Source organism: Cannabis sativa, chromosome 1 (assembly GCF_029168945.1).
Source record: "Cannabis sativa cultivar Pink pepper isolate KNU-18-1 chromosome 1, ASM2916894v1, whole genome shotgun sequence".
NCBI classification, from domain to species: domain Eukaryota; kingdom Viridiplantae; phylum Streptophyta; class Magnoliopsida; order Rosales; family Cannabaceae; genus Cannabis; species Cannabis sativa.
This window is the reverse complement of record NC_083601.1, coordinates 35,394,604-35,413,661: the sequence shown is the minus strand read 5'-3', so window position 1 is coordinate 35,413,661 and position 19,058 is coordinate 35,394,604. Positions and strand designations below refer to the sequence as shown.

The 19,058-nt window shown below is 35.5% G+C and overlaps 2 protein-coding genes and 1 long non-coding RNA gene across 4 annotated transcripts; 2 read left to right on the top strand and 1 right to left on the bottom strand.

Moving 5' to 3' along the window:
• Positions 1 to 22: 22 nt before the first annotated feature.
• Positions 23 to 2,132, top strand: LOC133033513 (uncharacterized). Its single transcript, XM_061108323.1, has 6 exons — positions 23 to 530; positions 643 to 780; positions 873 to 1,513; positions 1,600 to 1,684; positions 1,758 to 1,853; positions 1,947 to 2,132. The coding sequence occupies exons 1-6, from the start codon at positions 150 to 152 to the stop codon at positions 2,091 to 2,093; spliced, it is 1,488 nt and encodes a 495-aa protein (XP_060964306.1). The 5' UTR covers positions 23 to 149; the 3' UTR covers positions 2,094 to 2,132.
• Positions 2,133 to 2,215: 83 nt separating this feature from the next.
• LOC133034270 (uncharacterized) lies at positions 2,216 to 2,803 on the top strand. Its single transcript, XM_061109323.1, has 3 exons — positions 2,216 to 2,339; positions 2,418 to 2,594; positions 2,750 to 2,803. Exons 1-3 carry the CDS (start codon positions 2,256 to 2,258, stop codon positions 2,801 to 2,803), a joined length of 315 nt encoding a protein of 104 aa, XP_060965306.1. The 5' UTR covers positions 2,216 to 2,255.
• A 931-nt stretch (positions 2,804 to 3,734) lies between these two features.
• Positions 3,735 to 17,735, bottom strand: LOC133033512 (uncharacterized). Of its 2 annotated transcripts, XR_009685633.1 has the most exons (3): positions 17,690 to 17,735; positions 4,328 to 4,611; positions 3,735 to 4,230 (listed from the first exon to the last, which is right to left on the bottom strand). It is a non-coding gene; the product is annotated as an uncharacterized LOC133033512 (long non-coding RNA). The 2 variants fall into 2 exon arrangements; XR_009685632.1 differs by lacking the exon at positions 17,690 to 17,735 and having other exon boundaries at positions 4,328 to 5,002.
• Positions 17,736 to 19,058: the final 1,323 nt, after the last annotated feature.

Sequence of the window (19,058 nt, the reverse complement as noted above, 5' to 3'; positions counted from 1 at the left end):
TGTGATCCAAAATCTTTGGATTTGGATCATTCATCAGAGAGGATGCACCATACGTTGACACCCGACTAGTGAGTTGGTTAATCAAACATGTTGACCCAACCACTAGCATACTGGATTTGTATGGGAGGAAAATTCACTTATCTGCCGCGATGTTCGGAGATGTTATGGGGGTGGACGACGGAGGGGATCCTGTAGTCACCGAGGGTGATAGTGACACTCGATATCTGGAGGAGATATTGAACGTTGTCGAGTACACCGTGTCCTTGACAATGTTGGAGAAATCTTTGTTGGAGTGCGTTGAGGCAGACAGCCTATTTCTCATTAAATTTTCTTTGGTGGTCATAGGGACAGTCCTTGCGCCGAAAACGGGGGTCGATATCACTTCGGGGTACTTGCACTCCCTTAGGGTTACCAGGGACATTCGCCACAAGAACTGGGCGACTGCGGGGTTCAGGTATCTGATGAACTCAATTTTCAGATTCCGAAATAAGGCGACGAAGAATGTATCTGGCTGCACCTTATTCCTCCAGGTACATTGATTTTGTTATCTTTCAATTATGTAAATGTGTTTATTCAGTTTATAATATAATATTGTCATTTATTAGTCGAATGTATTACCAATACATTGTTTGTTTGTGACAGTTGGTGTACTTGACTCACGTGGAGTGGAACTTTGGATATGTCGACCGAACAGTGCTCCCCGTTGATTTTTGGGGTAGTAAACAATGTAAGTCCGCTTACAAATTTGTGAAAGACAATGGGGGTCCCAACAGCGACAAGGTACATCGAATTTTGGTTACAATGTGGTAAAGTGATTTCAGTTGATATTAATTATTTTGGGTTTGAAAAATTAAATTTGTTATGTTTAACAGATAACGCTCACTTCGAATCCCGTAATACTGCCCAACTACTACTCGGACTCGGAAGGAAGAAAGAGCAGTGACCACTTTGTCAGCTCTATCAACGAGTTGAAGGAGTACATCTCGAATGAGTTAAAGTCTCAGTTGAGATCATTTTCTTTGAAATTTATGGACAAAGGAGAAGGTGTAGGTGGTATTGACCGAGAGTTGGAGGAGGATGCTGCTGCGGAAACGGGGAAGAAGGCGGAGTGCAGCCAGGCCGTGGAGGAGTCCCCGTTGAAGTCCCCTGTCCGTTCGAAGACTAATGTTGTTGGTCTATCCGACGAAAATGTGGTGGATTCTGTAAGTACGCCTTCACTATCTGTTACAAAATCTGTTGAAGATGAAGGTGCTGCACATAAGACCTTCGACGATGAGGACTTTGATATACTCGAAGTGGCATCTTTCTGGAATAAAGGCAAAGCCCCCGTCAAATCAAAGAAGTCACAGTCGGAGAATGTGCCTTTAATTGAGGATGACTTCAACGATAAGGCGTACGAGCAATTCATTGAGTCGGGCAGAACTGTTGTCGGGCCATTCAAGACGAAGGAAGCGATCCCCCGTAACCAATATGGGTTTTACAAGTTTATTTTTAGCAACACGTTAGATCCGGGGTAAGTAAATGTTATTTTCGTATTTCTCATTATGATATACTTGTAGAAATTTTTAATAACAGTTACATTGATTACAATTGAATCAGATATGTGCTTGCGAAATTTCGAAAGTTTGAAGTGGATAGGAGGTGCATGGCATCGTTGCGACCGTTGCGAGAAGTTGAGGGATCCGTAAGTGTCAAAGTATTAACTAAATATGTATCATTTATTGTACATGTGTAAATCATATTTCATTTTGTTGCAGATCATTGACTGTTTTTCTATACTAATGAACAAGTACGAACGTGATAGTCGATTACCTGACCAACCTCGTGTTTGGTACATGCCCACTCGCATCTCGGTAATTGCTTTCTTTGTACGACTTATTTTAAATTTTGTAATTCGGTTTGGTTGTAATTTCTGTTACTTGAGAAGATGAACAATGCTTTTGCAGCAAAAAACTCTCGGTTCGTTTAATGTGAAGAGGATTGCGAAAGACCGGGAGTGGTCAAAACTGTTTTACGAAGACAACTTCGAAAAATGCGTCAAGGTACTTCATCATATACACATGGTCGTTCTTAATTGTAATTTTGAAAAGTGAGATATGTTAGCGATGCATATTGGTCATTGTAGTGTCGAATATCTATATGGTGTGTAATTTCAATTTATTTTTGACTTTATTGTTCCTCTATTCAATTGTAGATGTTTGTCTTAGGTGTTGACTCTAGAAGGTGCACCACATTGGTTTGGTGCCGAAGTAAATATGAAGTCGAAGGTTGTCTCATTTATGGACTCCCTACACACCGCAATGAATGAGAAGTATCGTGTGGAGGCTACGAAAGAAATGGTCAACTTGCAAAGTTTCATTGTTTGATGTGAATAACTCATTGTGTACTTGACTCTAACTAATTGTATACCTTTGCAGTTGTCGACGTTGGACCTTTTGTTTGAGGAGAATAGGTCGAAGAATGTGACTTTCGTGGATTTCAGAATTGACAGGAAAGATCGCGGGCTTCCTCAACAAGACAATGACCGAGATTGCGGAGTATACGTCATGAAGTACATGGACGCTGTGGCCAATGAGGAAGAAGTAGTTGATGAGGTATACCACTTTTTAAATATTTCAGAATGTACTACGCAAGTTTGATTGAGATTAACGTTGTGTAATTTAAATTTTATTCGGTGTTTTACTGTGAAGTTGATTAGAGTTAATTACATTTTCTAAGTTTTTGTTTTTGTTTCTGTATTGTGGCACAGTTTCACCCGGTTGAGGCACGTTTGGAAATCGGCCGCGAGGATCATAACCGATGAACAAAATGAAATTCGTACCAAAGTGGTTGAAGATCGTAGGGCTGCACAAGGCAGCTCATTTGCATCGTCCTCGGCCCCTTGCGTAGTCCGTCAAAGTCTCCACGCGATCCTCGGTTCAGTACAGCGAAGTCTCGCAATGCAAACATGTTTCCCCCGTCAAGAGCCTCCCCTAGGCTTCAGTCTACCAAGACTAAGATTTCATATGGTGAATAGTGTGTGAAAAACACTTGTGTTATTAATAGGTTGTGTTATTAATAGGTCGTGTGATTAGTGTGTTGTGTAGTTTGGATTTGGGAGCATAGGTTGTGTTATTTGTGTGTTGTTTAGTTTGGATTTCGGAGCATTTGGATTTAGACATCTGTTTTTATTAGTTCACGTTTGGAACTGGTTATTATGTTGACAGACTTGTGTTTATTTTAGTTTTGACAATATATTAAACCATACTTAGCAAATCTTTGTACTCATACCATAACAACTCTTACAATGTACCCATACTTGAAAGTAGTTGACTGTACTTCACAGAAATTATTTAACCAGAAAACAAAGGTGACTTCTTAATTTTCTTTATTTGTTTTTTTGGTGAAGAGGTGACTTCTTCTTAATTATTTGAAGGAAATCATGTTACTTGCCTAATCTTACCAAATCTTTGTAGTCATTAAACTTTAAACCGATTTTTCCTTAAACCGTATTTTCAAAACACATGTACTATGACATTACAAATAACGACAAAGGTCACTTGTTAATTGTTTGATGTTAGTTACCAAATCTTTGTAGTCATTCAACTTTAAACTGAGTTTTGAGAACATTTAAAAAAAAAAAGATTGAAACCATACCATATCAACTCCCATTACTCTAACCAAATGTACCATTACTCTAACCAAATGTAAATAAACAATAGCCCCCTTAAATATGGTTTTTCATAACATAGTAATGAGGAAAAATATGGAATATAGAACATTCTCATTGCGCTACTTCACATAACAAATACGAAGATGTGAATAATATACAATTTTGCAACTTCACATTGAACCCATTGACGAAATTTGCTACAGAAATTAGAAATGTAGAAAACATAAAATTTTGAGAACGTTGTGGGTACTTCATACCAAATGAAATTTTCGTCATCATCCACACGGTTCTATTAAGATCTACACAATTAAGTTAAACAAGTTTTGAGAACATAAGACATACAAAACATTTGCATTTTGGGACAACCCATATCTTCAACGCAATATAAGTTGGACAATGATGAGAAGGCAAATAAAAATGATAAAAATTAATTTTCTAATAACATTCTCATTGCGTTTCTTATCTTCTTCGAAAATCTTGATTTGGTTTCGCAATCCAGGTGTAGCATCTGTACTTCTCTTACCATGTGATTTATCGATCCAACAAAAGTAATCACATCCTCGACTTTCATCGTTCTCCTGAGTTGAAAATAACCCTATTAGTTTATCATGGCTGCCTAAGTACAGAAAACATAAATGAGAAGTACTTTTGAATCTAAAAAGACAAAACTCTTACATAGTGTGGACATCCGAAGAATCGACGACCAGGATTTGCTCTACTACTAGAAGTCCAAACATAAGCTAGATCACCACAGTAGCAATGGGGGTGTCCCTGAAGTGAATTTCTCCAAGGCGGACCACCCCCATCGAACCCGCATGAGTCTTCTCCACCACCAGCCACCATGTGCGATGTACTATAATTTCTGAGTGAGGTGTACAAATTTTTTTTTTTTTTTTCTAACTATGGTGGAGATAATGTGTGTCACTCACAAGTAAAGGGGGCACCTGTTTATATATAGGCTGTTCCAAATGAGTTAGTGGTGGGAAAATGAATTTTTTTAAAAAGTTTTCTAACATTATCAATCTTGGTGCCAAAATAAACCCCAATTTCAAAACCTAATTCGTACAACATAATAGGGCATGGCTGATTGTTTCGTTGGGAAGCGTATCATGTCATGTCTCAACCGGTCCTTTCTTTTAAAATAATATTTTAGTGTTGTGTGAATTGACAAGGTCCATCAATTGAACAGTGTACGTCCCATATTACATTACTAAATATTTGTTAAATCCATTAAATAATATTAGTAGGGATGCCAATATTAGTAAACATTAAATATTTTAATTTACGTTGATTGAAATTTAATTTTTCACAATTGTTACTCAAGTTTTGTTGTATTTGTGATAGTTTAATTATTGGTAATAGTCCAAATGGAAAAAACGATGCCGCATCGCACCATTTTCCGCAGTGCGAGTTCTGCGATTTTTAGTTTCGCGGTGCGACTGCGGTTTGAGAAATTGGAAAAACCGCATGTATGGATTGGTTAAAAAAAAAAGGGTCAAAAACTACACTACCGACACTGCAAACACCCGAATATATTATTACCACACTTAATGATATAAAAATACAAACAAATACATTTATAAAAGTCTTGATTAATATTTCTTTATAATTATGTAGTTTTTTTTAATATTATATATAAAAAAAAATAATGTTGTCTACAGTGAACATCCTGTTACTATCAGTATCTCTGTCATGAAGCCGAAAATTACATGTTGGAATATTTTTTACAAATTTACAATTCTTCACGGGGGGTTCGTTATGGTAACAATGAACATCCTGTTACTATCAGTATCTCTGACACACAGGTTAATGCGAGTCACAGTAAGTACTCAGGTTAGCATTGGTGTAGCAGAGTCACTATCCTCAGGATCAACTCACTGAACGTCCTCTCGGGCTAGGGTTCTAATGAGCGGCGGTCAACCTTTCACGGCACTCACCTTTGCTACAGGCGGTGTTTTTTGGTTAATGCGAGTCACAGTAAGTACTCAGGTTAGCATTGGTGTAGCAGAGTCACTATCCTCAGGATCAACTCACTGAACGTCCTCTCGGGCTAGGGTTCTAACGAGCGGCAGTCAACCTTTCGTAGCACTCACACTCGTTATTCTTGGGGTGTTTTCCGGTTAATGCGAGTCACGGTAAGTACTCGGGTTAGCATTGGTGTAGCGAGTCACTATCCTCGGGATCAACTCACCGAACGTCCTCTCGGGCTAGGGTTCTAACGAGCGGCGGTCAACCTTTCGTAGCACTCACCTTTATTCTTGGGGTGTTTTCGGTTAATGCGAGTCACGGTAAGTACTCGGGTTAGCATTGGTGTAGCGAGTCACTATCCTCGGGATCAACTCACCGAACGTCCTCTCGGGCTAGGGTTCTAACGAGCGGCGATCCAACCTTTCGTAGCACTCACATTGTTCTTGGGGTGTTTTACGGGTTAATGCGAGTCACAGTAAGTACTCAGGTTAGCATTGGTGTAGCAGAGTCACTATCCTCAGGATCAACTCACTGAACGTCCTCTCGGGCTAGGGTTCTAACGAGCGGCAGTCAACCTTTCACATCACTCACCTTTGTTACGGGCGGTGTTTTCGGTTAATGCGAGTCACGGTAAGTACTCGGGTTAGCATTTGCGTAGCGCAGTCACTATCCTCAGGATCAACTCACTGAACGTCCTCTCGGGCTAGGGTTGTAATGAGCGGCGATCGGCAACCTTTCGTAGCACTCACATTCTTGCGGGGTGTGTACTCAGTTCATCATGAAGCGTACCGGATTCACTATTCTACAGTAATGATCATTTAAGTCTAGCGACGGCTACTCTGCGAAGAGTCACGTCAATCATAAGAAAAAAAGGACATTCTCCATAAAAACCCTACAGCACCTAGGGATTTCACCATGCATCACCCATGGTATATTCATCGGAAATGCCCAACTTTATGGATACTTACAGACACATGTGTAAGTACAACTCTAGGGATTGCCCCACTCAAACACTATAAATACCCCCTCAAAGCTCATTTAATGGGGTCGGAGAATCTTGGCTGCTTAAGAGCAAACAGAGAAAAAACTCACCAAGAACATTCTTTGTATTAAAGAGAGAAACATTCTCCCAAGTGTAAGAGCTGTATTAAAACATCCATAAATATCAGTGGCTCGTGGACTAAGGCTCATTAACGCCCCAACCACGTAAAAAGTCTTCATCTCGCTTTCTTATAGCTCATTATTATATTCATATTTTATTAGTTGCCGAAAACCTCGGTCAACAACTAGAGTCACTTCTTGTCTTAAAGTACTATTGTATTCATAACATTATACAGTTTTGTTATTAAATATCTATATTTATATAGTATTCAAAAAATTATTGTAATCAATGGCGGTACTATGTTGCTGGGACCATGGCCCCTCCTCACATTTTGATTTTTAAATGTATATCTATATTAATTGCTTTTTTTTTAAATATATATTTCTTGATAGAAAATTGACTATTTCAAAACTCAAAAGCTCATAAATGGGCCAATGATTATTTATGCTTTTATACTAAAACAATTTTGTTTAGAATTGTATCAATATCGTTCTGGTAGACGTGCTATCTATTTCGGCATCTAAAAAAGTTTTGGAAAATTTTACAATACACCACTCCTTTTTAAATGAATATATTGATGCACCATATTTGTTTTAGAATCTAAATAATTTTCTAGTCAAATTTTTTCTTATGGTCGTGTACGTTATTTCTATTTAAGATATCCTGTAAAATTTTAAGAAATTTGAAAAATTTTAACACGCCGAAAAAATAGGATTCAAAAAGTGTGTTGCACACGTGACTATTTTATTTTATAAGCGTGTGAAATAGATTGTTTGAACACTACTTTCTATATTGTAAATTATTCCGAATTTGTCACAATTTTATAGAATATCTTAATTAACTATAACGTAAACGAATATGAATATGAAAAAAAAATTACACTTCAAATTTATTCTCAATGTCGAAATAGGTAAGGGTGCATTACTGCACCCCTTTTAAGGGGTGCATTGTAGAATCACCCAAAAATTTTTGGTCTTTTTTTTTCATAATCGCATACGATGTACTTATTTAGGACCATATATAAAATTTTCAAAAAATTTTTAATAGTTTACGATCGAAAATAAAGCTCAAATAGTTATTTACCACACGTATAAGAAAAAACAGTCGTATATTCAACTAAATATTTAAACCTTATTTTTTACACTATATACTATTCGAAATTTTCTAAAAATTTTCAATAATTGTAATGTACGCAATTATGGAAAAATAGTTCACTAAAAGTTGTCCTGAATGCTAAAACAAATACAACCCCTTAAGGGGTATACTATAAATTTACCCTATGCTCTCAATGTACTAAATTCTTCATATTTGTCCTACAAAAGAACAAAAAATCTTTATCCTTATGCTAAAAAAATCAACATACTTAGGCCCCTCCTAAGACTAAGTTTGATTCCGCCACTGATTGTAATCTTGATTCCAACGATTGATACGTTAATGTAATCTTACAAAAAATATTGCAATATTTACTCCAACGAATAATATTTTAATGAAATATTAAAATCGTATTTAAATAAATATTGAGTTTTCATTATTAGTAAACATCCTAATTTAATTTCTTATTCATTTGGCCACACATGTTTAATTGGACATAATATTAGGATATTTGTTGCTACATGTGATAACAATGGGAGCAACATTTACCTTATTTAAATACATAATTTTTGTTTAGCACAGTGAACCAATTCAATGTTGTCACCGAGCATGCATATTGGTTCCAATTACGTCTTCCAAGGAAAAGTTAGTAGGGGGTTGGGTTTGTTGATACTACGTTTTTCAAGGGATTGAAAAAGTCAAATAAATAGCTTTAGGTTATTTGTAGCCGTACCTAGGGTTATATTATTAATTATTATTTTTAAATTTTTGTGAAGACTACACTCAACAATCACATCCACAAGTACTATATATACCCCTCTCCCTCTCCTTACTCCTTCACAATTTCGTAGTGTTTTCTACCCTACGAACTCACTCCCTATATGTAGACGTGTGTATAATATATTAAAAAAATAAATTATGTATTGTTGTTGCACCAAAGTGAAGATGTGCAAACGTAAGGATTGGTATGCACCGCAACCGTGTGTTGTAGGTGCATCAAGGAATTTCGGCAATTCAATAAATCATCTCATAACAAATTTTGGTAATAACTCCACTCTTTATGTCTATTTATTTCAATATTATATTATTACAAATTGTTTCTTAAAAATTTTATGTATGTGGTACATGTGTATTCAGAAATGTTGACGAAGGTTTGGGATGGGTGGACTAGGGTGGCGGGAACTACTTCCAAAACGGCCACCCAAATATGTCATCCTACCGAACCTTAACCTCCCGAGTGCACAAGGCGACCGAGGAATGAGTGTTATTATATTTGACACAACGGTGCGCCAGACTCTTGAAGAAAAGATATGCGGGAGGCGAATGTCAGCGTTTTTTACGGTCTTAGGTCAAATTGCTTCCTCATGTACAACCTGCGGATTTGACCGTATATGGATTGATGGGAAAATATTATTAAAATGTTTATTATTTTAAAATACAAAAAAGGTCTTCCTCATTTATTTAAAATTGTTTTTTAGGGTTTTGAAGGATTTGTTGTTTACTTTAAGTGTTGAAATTATTATTTTATTGTAAAAACGTACTTAGCCGAGTTTTACATAGTTATATGTCACATCGTATGTACTTGTTTGAGATTCTATTAACATTAAGTTTCTTTGATATTAACCCAGTTGAAAATTCAAAATGTATATTTAAATGACACACATTATTTTCATTCATATTGACTTCAAAGGTTTGTATATTTAAATAACTATTTTTTATTTTATTAAAGAAGGTAATACATCCTACACATGTCAACTGATTATTGGACATTAGAATTCAAATACAAACTAATAACAACTTTTTCTCTCACAAATTGTACTAATTTCTTACACGTACAAACTGAACCAAACCATAACAAAAACCGGTCAATAGGTTGGTTCAAATTACGTCTTCTAAGGAAAATTTATTAGTTGGTTGGGTATGTTGAAGTAACGGTTTTCAATGCATTGACAAAATCGGGTTTGTATTGGTGTCATATCACCCCATCTTTAGCCGTACTAGTTTCTATTAATTATTATTTTTTAATTTTTGAAAAGACTACACAACACAATCACATCCACAAGTACTATATATACCCCTCTACCGTCCTTACTCCTTCACACCTCAATTTAGTATTGTTCTCTTTCCTAGAGAACTCACTCCCTTCCTGTACACATATGTGTAGGGATAATATATGAAAAAAATAAATTATGTATTGTTGTTGCACCGAAGTGAAGATGTGTAAACGAAGGATTGGTATGCAATACAACCGTGTGTTGTATATGCATTAAGGAAATTTCAAGAATTCAATCAATCATCTCATAATAAATCTGGGTAATAACTCAACTATTTTTGTCTACTTTTTTTCAATATTATATTATTACAAATTGATTCTTAGAAATTTTATGTACGCGCTACATGTATATTCGAGTAATGTTGACGAAGTGTTCGGACGGTGGATTAGGTGGAGGGAACTACTTGAGACGCCGCCAAATCTCCCACCCAACCGAACCTACCCAACCTCCCGTAGTCCACAAGGCCATCGGCGGATGAGTGTAATCATATTTGACACGGCCGTCGGTGCGCCAAACACCGGACGAAAATCGACACGCGGGGTGGAAAACTAAAGTCTTGAGTCGGATAAAGCATCATGTGATAATAGTACTTGATATTATAGTATATCTCAATACAACCTACATTTTTCGGTGTAAAAAACATCCTAATTAATTTATTTTGGGATACAACTAAGTTATGTACAAATTCTCGTTCTATTGTGTATGTCTTTATGTTGTAAACTTAAATTTTATTTGGAATGGAAATATGTTCACTCAATATGTGCCATTGAGTTTCACTATTTCCAATAAGTTACGAACAACACTTGCAATGTCATATTTTAAAAAATAATTCCAAAATAAAATAAGTGGATGAGCTAGTGTTTTCAAAGTAGATGGTACACCATAATGTTGTGACCTTATACGGATTAATGGTACAAAATTAGTGAAATAATGACATATAATTACTATCGAAGTAATTAGTAATACCTTTGAAATTATTAATTATTATTTTTAAATATTATTTAATTTGAAATTTGAACTCACTTCACAATTTGGGTTGGATTTTCCAAATGTCTTTTTCCAATGCATTGACAAAGTCATCTTGATTGATAGGGTGTACAGTCTAGTCAAATCAGGTTTTAAATGAAAATATTTAATATTAATTTTACCAACACGGATTCATAACATCTTAATGGTAATGGTAGTTGGGTGTTCACTTTTAATATTGGAAATTTGTAATGTTTAAATAAATATGTGAAAAATTGTAATGTGGTTCCCAAAAATTAATTAGCAAATATATTTGTGACGTATTTCAATGTACGGCAGAAGATGGATCTCCCATATCTCAATAAGTTCAAGTTTGAAAATAAAGTACATCAATATCTGTGCACAGTACGTCACACCGTAAATACAGTATGGTGCAATTATGTTTACTCAATATTTGAATTTAATGAGATAATTAGAAGTTGTTGTCAAATGTAAACTATAATTTCGTACATATTTATTCGTAAAATACTTATTTTAATACAGTTTCAACCATTTCCTATTTACGAGTTGTACTAAATTTGGACTACTACCCATTCTTAATAGTCCACATTCTTATATTGTTGGGAATTATTTCAAAATTGTCCAAATATTGTAATCTTCTTACCCAAGTATGGACTATTAATTTCCTCTAATTTTAATTTCTGCATACTCACTAAAAAAACCAATTCTTTGTCTTATCAATATTTAATTTTCTCGTCTACGTCCTACAGTGTACTCACTGACGTTAAATGGAATATTTCATATGCTTTAAATAACGTACGTCAGAGATGTCACAGTGTAACGTCAAATCAAATTCAGTACATGCAGATCTCATGGGATTCCCTGATTTGAGTTAATTAAGATACTATATGCAAACACGAAACCTAGGTATATTACTTAAGGAGATTTAATATTTGTTGAAATTTGTAATATACTAATATCACATTTTTGTTATTAAAATTTGGACAAGTGAAATGTTAATAAATTATTGACTACTGAAATGAGTGGATGTCATATCACATTTTTTATTTCACCATTTAAACCATGTACTTATTATTTCAAGATGGTGATGTGACATTTTTTTTTTACTTCAAATCTGGAAATTATTATTTAAATCAAAAAACCGTACGTACTATTCTTTTTAATAGAAAAATGTCACATCACATAGTACTTTTTTATATTACTTAGATTTTGTTTGGATTTGATTCACTCTTATTAACATTGGTTATCTAAATGGGTAAATTGGGATTTTTTAGATTGTCGTAAGTGGATATTACCATTGTCAAAATTTATTAACTATTAAATGGTTTAATTGGGAAAAAAAAAATCCATTATTAAATTACATGAACCGAATTACGTGTACATCAACCCACCAAACCACTATATAAGTAAAGGTTAGGTTTTACAAACTAAGCATTTATTTTGAAACCCCGTTTTACTATTTCCTAAATCAAATGGACCCTTACCAAAACTTCAACCCTTTTGAAACAAGTCCTCCAAAATCCCCACCGCATCCTTTCTCTTCCACAAGACCCGTAGGTACACCGTCACGGAGTCCAAGACTCCGTTCAGCCTCCATGTCAGGATGTCCAAGCGTGCAAGGCCGGAGTCCGTTCTCCACGAACACGAAAAGGCGACAAGGAAGGCTCATTCACGAGCCACGGAGGCCAAGCAGAGTCGTACAAGCGGCGGAACACACATGTACCATACAGCCCACTTCATGCAAGAAGCCAACACTTCAAGACAAAAATTAGAGGGTATCATGGATGACATTCTCGACTACACCGAGGTGTCCATACCCCACTACCCACTTCATGTAAAACAAGAATCACCAATCACTACTCCAAGAGAAACTCCTTCACGACCAAAGTCCCCGTTCAGAGACAATAGCCCTCCGTCTCAACGGAAGTTCCCTCAAGTTATAGAACTTGATTGAACATCCGTTCGGTTTCAATCGTGGTATTTTATATATATGTAGTGTACTTTTGTTACAACTCATCTCATATGGCCGTTCTATCAACTTTTTGTTATGCCATTTAATGAGATTGAAGAACTTACCTCCATTATATATATAGTTGTGTGTAACTCTACTATATTATTTTAAGTCTATTTTCTTTACGTTTGCGGTTGTGATTTCACAATGATTCACTTCACTTTTAATTCCACAATTAATTAATGAGGAAAGTGACATTAATACGCAAAATAAACCGAAATACGAGATTTCATAACAAATGCGATAGTACATTATAGCATCAAAATATAAAATAACATAACTTGGACACTAACACAAAGCATCATTTCTTGTTTTTTGGAGAAGTATCCACTCCTTCTTTGTCCCCAACTTCTACATCATCTCCATTTCGGTCCTCACCTTTGTCGGTCGAATCATTCATGTTGTCCTCGTTCGGGTGATTTATTTGCACCGCAGCATTCACCCTCATCAAACGGTGAGGAAACGGAATTCGGGATAGCCTCTTCATCATTATCATCATCGGAATCCCACATGCGGGGAAACTCATTAACACAAAGCAAAGTTGTCTAACTTGCCGCCCATTGAAGCATTGTCCCGTCTCTCCATGTAGACATAAAGCGAGAGAAAGCTTCTATGAAAGATTCATAACGAATTATTTTTATGGACGCATCGGAAATTAGTGTTTTTGCTTACGGCGTCTTCGTACCTACTATAGATACCTTCATTTGGTCCATTGAAAATAACCCGGTGTGGACTGAACTCATACTTGATATATGTAATGCTAATAACTAAATTACAAGTTAATTTCTCTATAAACTTGAGGGTTTGGATTGGAAAACGTCTCGAAGTGTGTTATATAAGTCGTGGAGAATAACCCTACGGTACGTTTTTAGTTAGTTGTACTCAAGCGGGATGTACTCCATTGGGCACATACGATGTGTCAAAAGAGGGGTGGTTAAATTTACGAATTACACGAGTTAAATACACGTGTAGGCGTACGTAGTATGGTCAAATGTCAACATTATTCATCAATCCCGTTTTCCCAGAAAACCTAATGTACTACGGTACTGTTCTAACGTACAACGACGGTTTAATTCATAAGAAGATGTAGGTCAATGGCCCATTAATATCAGCCCAACATATATAAATGGGAGAAACTACCCATTCTACTAAAAAATGTCATCAATTCATACAAAAAAAACATCCTTACTTTTCAATCTTTATTGTCCGAAATACAAAAATGTACTATTACTTTTATCCACGACGTACGAAGTGTTTTAATTCATTAAAAAAGGTTGGTAAAGGCCCATTCATATAAGCCCAACAATTTTAAATGTTACCACCAACCCATACAACTCAACAAAATATCTAAACCCAAAAATCATACAATAACATTATTTTCCAATTAATTTATTCAAAAGTAAATGTAATTGTACTATTTTCTTGTTCAAACGTACGAAGAGAGTGGAATAGAGTTTCCAATATTTGAGAGGCACATTAATATCAGCCCAACACACTTAAATGTGATCACCAACCCATATTACTCTACAATCGAGGCATTCAATCTCATAAAATCTAATTTAAATCGACTCACCACTATCTTTCCCTTAGTCTTCATCTCTAATTCTTCGATATCAATAACAATCGAACACTTGTAACTCCACTCCAGTACATTAACGTCGAAGGAACAATTGGTTACTTATCAGTAAGTCCTTTTTTTATCTTTCTCGAAAACCATTCCTTACCTATTAACTTTATCATTTAATTTGTTAATTCAAACGAGATACAATATGGAGGCCGAGTCTCGGGCGAGAGAACATGAATGAGGAACAAACCTACGAATGGGAAAGCATAACAGCAGAGCTAAACATCACAAAACCAGTGAATGAGATTCAAATATGTGACGTCCTAGGCAAGAGTCTCGACAAGCGGGAAAATGGGAAGCATTCTACGAAATGTATGCGAAACGGATGGGTTTCGGCACAAGAAAAGATGATGTACGACGTTCTCACGGAGTCATCGTAATGCGCGAGTGGGTTTGTTGTTCCGAGGGTTACAAAAGAATCACAATAACGGAAACACAAAGAAAAAAGAGACCTCATGATGTCACTAGAACCGGATGTCGAGCGGCATTACGTATTTTACTCACACAACCATCTAACACTTGGAAATGCAAAGAGTTCGGCACAATACACAATCACGACCTCGCTTCATCAAGTGAGGTACAATTTTGAGATCATACCGAGTAGTGTCCGATGGCTTGCTTGCCCAAGTTAGGTCGATGAACTCAGTTGGAATTAAAACTGCCAACATAATGTCTCATGTTGCTTTGCAAAGTGGAGGTTACGAGAGAATGCCATGTCAACTTCGAGATGTCTACAACAGGGTTGCTGGTGCCAAGCGAGAAGAAAAGATAGAGACGGACTCGGAAGGAGCGTTGGGATTTCTTGATTGTCTCGCGAGAGAGGGATCCAAATTTCTTCGTTGTATATCAGGTGGACGAGGAGAATCGATTGGCTAACTTATTTTGGGCAGATGGAAACTCACGTGTCGACTATGTGGCTTTTGGGGATGTACTAGGGTTTGATACCACCTACATGACAAATGAGTACAATAAGCCTCTCACTGTTCTCATTGGCGTAAACCACCATTTCAACACATGCATCTTCGGGTTCGCTCTACTCCTCCACGAGAAGCTTCCATCCTATCGTTGGCTACTTCAAAAATTTCTCGAATGCCATGGAGATAAGAAGCCAAATGTTGTAGTTACTGACCAAGATGTGGCCATGAAACGAGGCCATCATGGAACACATGCCTGATGTGACACACCGTCTATGTGCTTGGCATCTCAATACAAATGCTTCCAAAAAGGTTAAAGATCCGATCTTCTTGAAAATGTTTAAAGATCTAATGTACAACTACTACGAGGAGGAGGATTTCGAAGCAAGATGGTTAGACGTCGTCGAAACCCAACAACTAACAGATAATGAATGGTGCCAAACAACATTCGACACAAGAAAACGATGGGCGAGAAACTTATTTAAGGGGTTCATTCGTTGCGGGAATGAGAACCACACAACGTTGCGAATCGATCAACTCGGCCACTAAAAAAATTTTTAGAGAAGAATTATTGCTTGCGCGAGTTCGTAACAACCATAGATATGACGATCTCAAAGCTCGAACACAACGAGGCTGCAAATGACTTCAAAAGCGGATGCACTCGACCTCACCCACCTAATCCTACATGCTTCGACCACGTACTACAACCAATGTCTTTGAATTCTACCACAAAGAACTATGTACCACAAGGTTGCTTTGAGCGACTTTGATTTAGAGAATAATTATTTTGTCATAAGTGAGGAGCAAGAAGGAGAGTGGCGGATATACACCATTGGAAAGTTTCAAAGCATCACGGAAGTCCGATACCGAGTTCATTCTTGTGAAGGCCAACGAGCACTACACTTTGTAGGCGCATGCTATATGAAAGTCAGGGGTACCCTTGTAGACATTTATGGGCTACAATGAAAAGATTAAACATCAGAAGAATACCTAATACTCTTCTCATGAAGCGATGGAGCAAATCCGCGAAGACAAATCTCCACCTACATTTTAACCCCCCGGCCCAAGAACAACAACACATTTATGAGATGGCTAGGTTTGGATCTCTCACCTCATTAACTTATAACTTGACTTTCTATGCAGCAAAAACAGAGGATTCGTACACGCGTGCAAAGGAAGAGATTGAACGGCTAACTCTAATGTTGAAGGAAGAATTTGAGATGAGTTCCAATCCAGAAGGACAGACGCCACAACCCTGGAAGATATCGTAACAACCCCGACATTATTAAAGACCCTGAAGTTGTGAGAACAAAGGGTACGGGAAATCAAGGGAAGGACCGAACGGGGAGCAGATCCCAAGAAACTCAAGACATTGTCGCATTTGTCGCTCATCAGGCCATGATTATCGGCGGTGCCCAAGCCGTCAACGAATCTTTGGATCTCAGGGGCAACAGTCAGCACACAATCAACCAACAACTGACTCATTCAATGAACACTCCAACGCGTATTTCCCTGAACCGCCTTCCACCACACAAGAATCATACTATGGTCATTCATATATATAACTAGCTATTTTTAACCGTTGATGTTTTAAGGTTTATGACTCTAGTTATTGCTTCAAAAACTCTACATTTATATACTTCATGTTATGTTTGCCGTGTTTAAGGTATTTATCTCAACAAATCTCAAATTTATAATTAATGAACAAATAAATTATTTTACCCAAGAAAATTCAATCTTATAAGGTCAAAAATTTCCATAGTAATTGTATTTTTTTATACACAATAATAAAAATAAAAATAATACACCAACTTAAAACTCAATATATACCAACACATAATTTCATAATTTATAACAAATTATTCTTAACAATGTACTACGAAACAAATATGAATGTACTCTGTACGTGATATTTTGTACTCGGTACGTGATATTTTGTACACTAATTTTACTAAACAGCATGCATAAACAATTAATGTACTCGGTACGTGATATTATGTACTCAACTACAATTCCAAAATTACATACATGATGTAAAATACCAAAATAACCCCACTCCGACAACATGGACCCACTGCCTACAGTATATTTGTACAATTAACTGCCACGAACAGTAAAGCTGTTGTACTTTTTTTTACTTTAACTGACGTGAACAGTAATTAAATTGTACCTTTTTATTTTTTAATTAAAAATACAAATTTACAACCGGTTACCTAACCTAGAATAACCGGTTGCCAACTTAAATAAATAATTAAAAATTATAACTATTCTAACGTGGGACCTACCTGCCGTACACGGATTCCATTCCGTGTTTTGCACATTTGGGCACAAAATCGGCTGCCTATATATATATGTATATATGAAATATAATAGGTATATTGATATATAATAATCATCTATATATCTATTTATATATCAGTACTATATATATATATATTGATTCATATATATGGCATCTAGTTTATATATATACTTTTTACAACTTGATATATAAAACTATTATGTTATTAATTATATACTTTAAATTATATTATATATTAATTATACCTGCTAGCTAGATCCAATCTTTACAAAGTAGAAAAACAAACTAGTTTTGAACACTATTATAAATAATTTGCAGCATAACAATCTAAATTTAATAATTTTTAATTACAAATAAATATTACTTAAGTTTAATTTTTTGTAGCAATAATATTTAAGTTATAATTTTAAAATTTCTGTAAATATCCGACTGTTAGGTGTTAAATAAATTATCACGTGACAATCTCTAATTGATCTAGGTCCCTAAATTTTTATTTTTTTTAAAAAAAATTAGTTTAAATATACCAATAACATTTAACGACAATGTAGTACTTACAGTTATTACCACAAAAAATTAAACTTACATATTTATTTATAATTAAAAAATAATTATTCTACCAATATTTATTTATAAACGTAGAGTCATGATCAGTATTCTAATTTCTAACCATTACGACTCATTTAATCGATTATTTATAGTCATTAAAAATTTTGATATTGTGAAGCATAATAATTAATTAGATCATATTTGAGAATATTCCTCAGAAAAGATATAAAAATATTGGATAGAAAAAGAAATGAAATTAATTAATGAGCGTTGCTCCAAAACCAAAAACAGGGAAAAGAAGAAAACAAAAAAGGCTGAATTAATGCAAGTCAGAATTTACTATAAGCCTTAATAGTGGAGAGGAGACTAATACCATACAGTTGATGAGTAGTTGACACTCAGGACCAATTGCATGTGCTATTGAATTTACGCCCCATTAATGAATTTTTAATATTGATTATATTTCCACAGTTTCTTTCTGACGCACGTACGTAAAAACAAACACATTAACATGTACAGTACGTAGTTGACGTGTAAAAAGTATAAACAGTATTATTACTTGGAGGAAAGGTTAATTAAACGTGCCATTAATTAAACGTGCTATTAATGGTATTTTATAATTATATATTAGCTTAATAGTTTAAAAGTTCTGGATTCGAACTCATGACCATTCCTTTTTTCCCATCTCTCTCACCACTAAGCTAGTTTTAGTTGTTTCAACAAAACAAATAAACTTGTGTATAAACTATATATAATTCGAAACAATTAATACCAAAAAAAATAATAAAAAGATAGTGTATAAATTA

Bases quoted from the DNA above. Each gene is read 5' to 3' on its own strand.
- LOC133034270 (XM_061109323.1), top strand. From the start codon at position 2,256: ATGAAGTCGAAGGTTGTCTCATTTATGGACTCCCTACACACCGCAATG. The intron at 2,340-2,417 runs GTCAACTTGCAA...ATACCTTTGCAG, and splicing joins TGGAGGCTACGAAAGAAATG to TTGTCGACGTTGGACCTTTT. The intron at 2,595-2,749 runs GTATACCACTTT...ATTGTGGCACAG, and splicing joins AGGAAGAAGTAGTTGATGAG to TTTCACCCGGTTGAGGCACG.
- LOC133033513 (XM_061108323.1), top strand. From the start codon at position 150: ATGTTCGGAGATGTTATGGGGGTGGACGACGGAGGGGATCCTGTAGTC. The intron at 531-642 runs GTACATTGATTT...TGTTTGTGACAG, and splicing joins GCTGCACCTTATTCCTCCAG to TTGGTGTACTTGACTCACGT. The intron at 1,854-1,946 runs GTAATTGCTTTC...ATGCTTTTGCAG, and splicing joins ACATGCCCACTCGCATCTCG to CAAAAAACTCTCGGTTCGTT.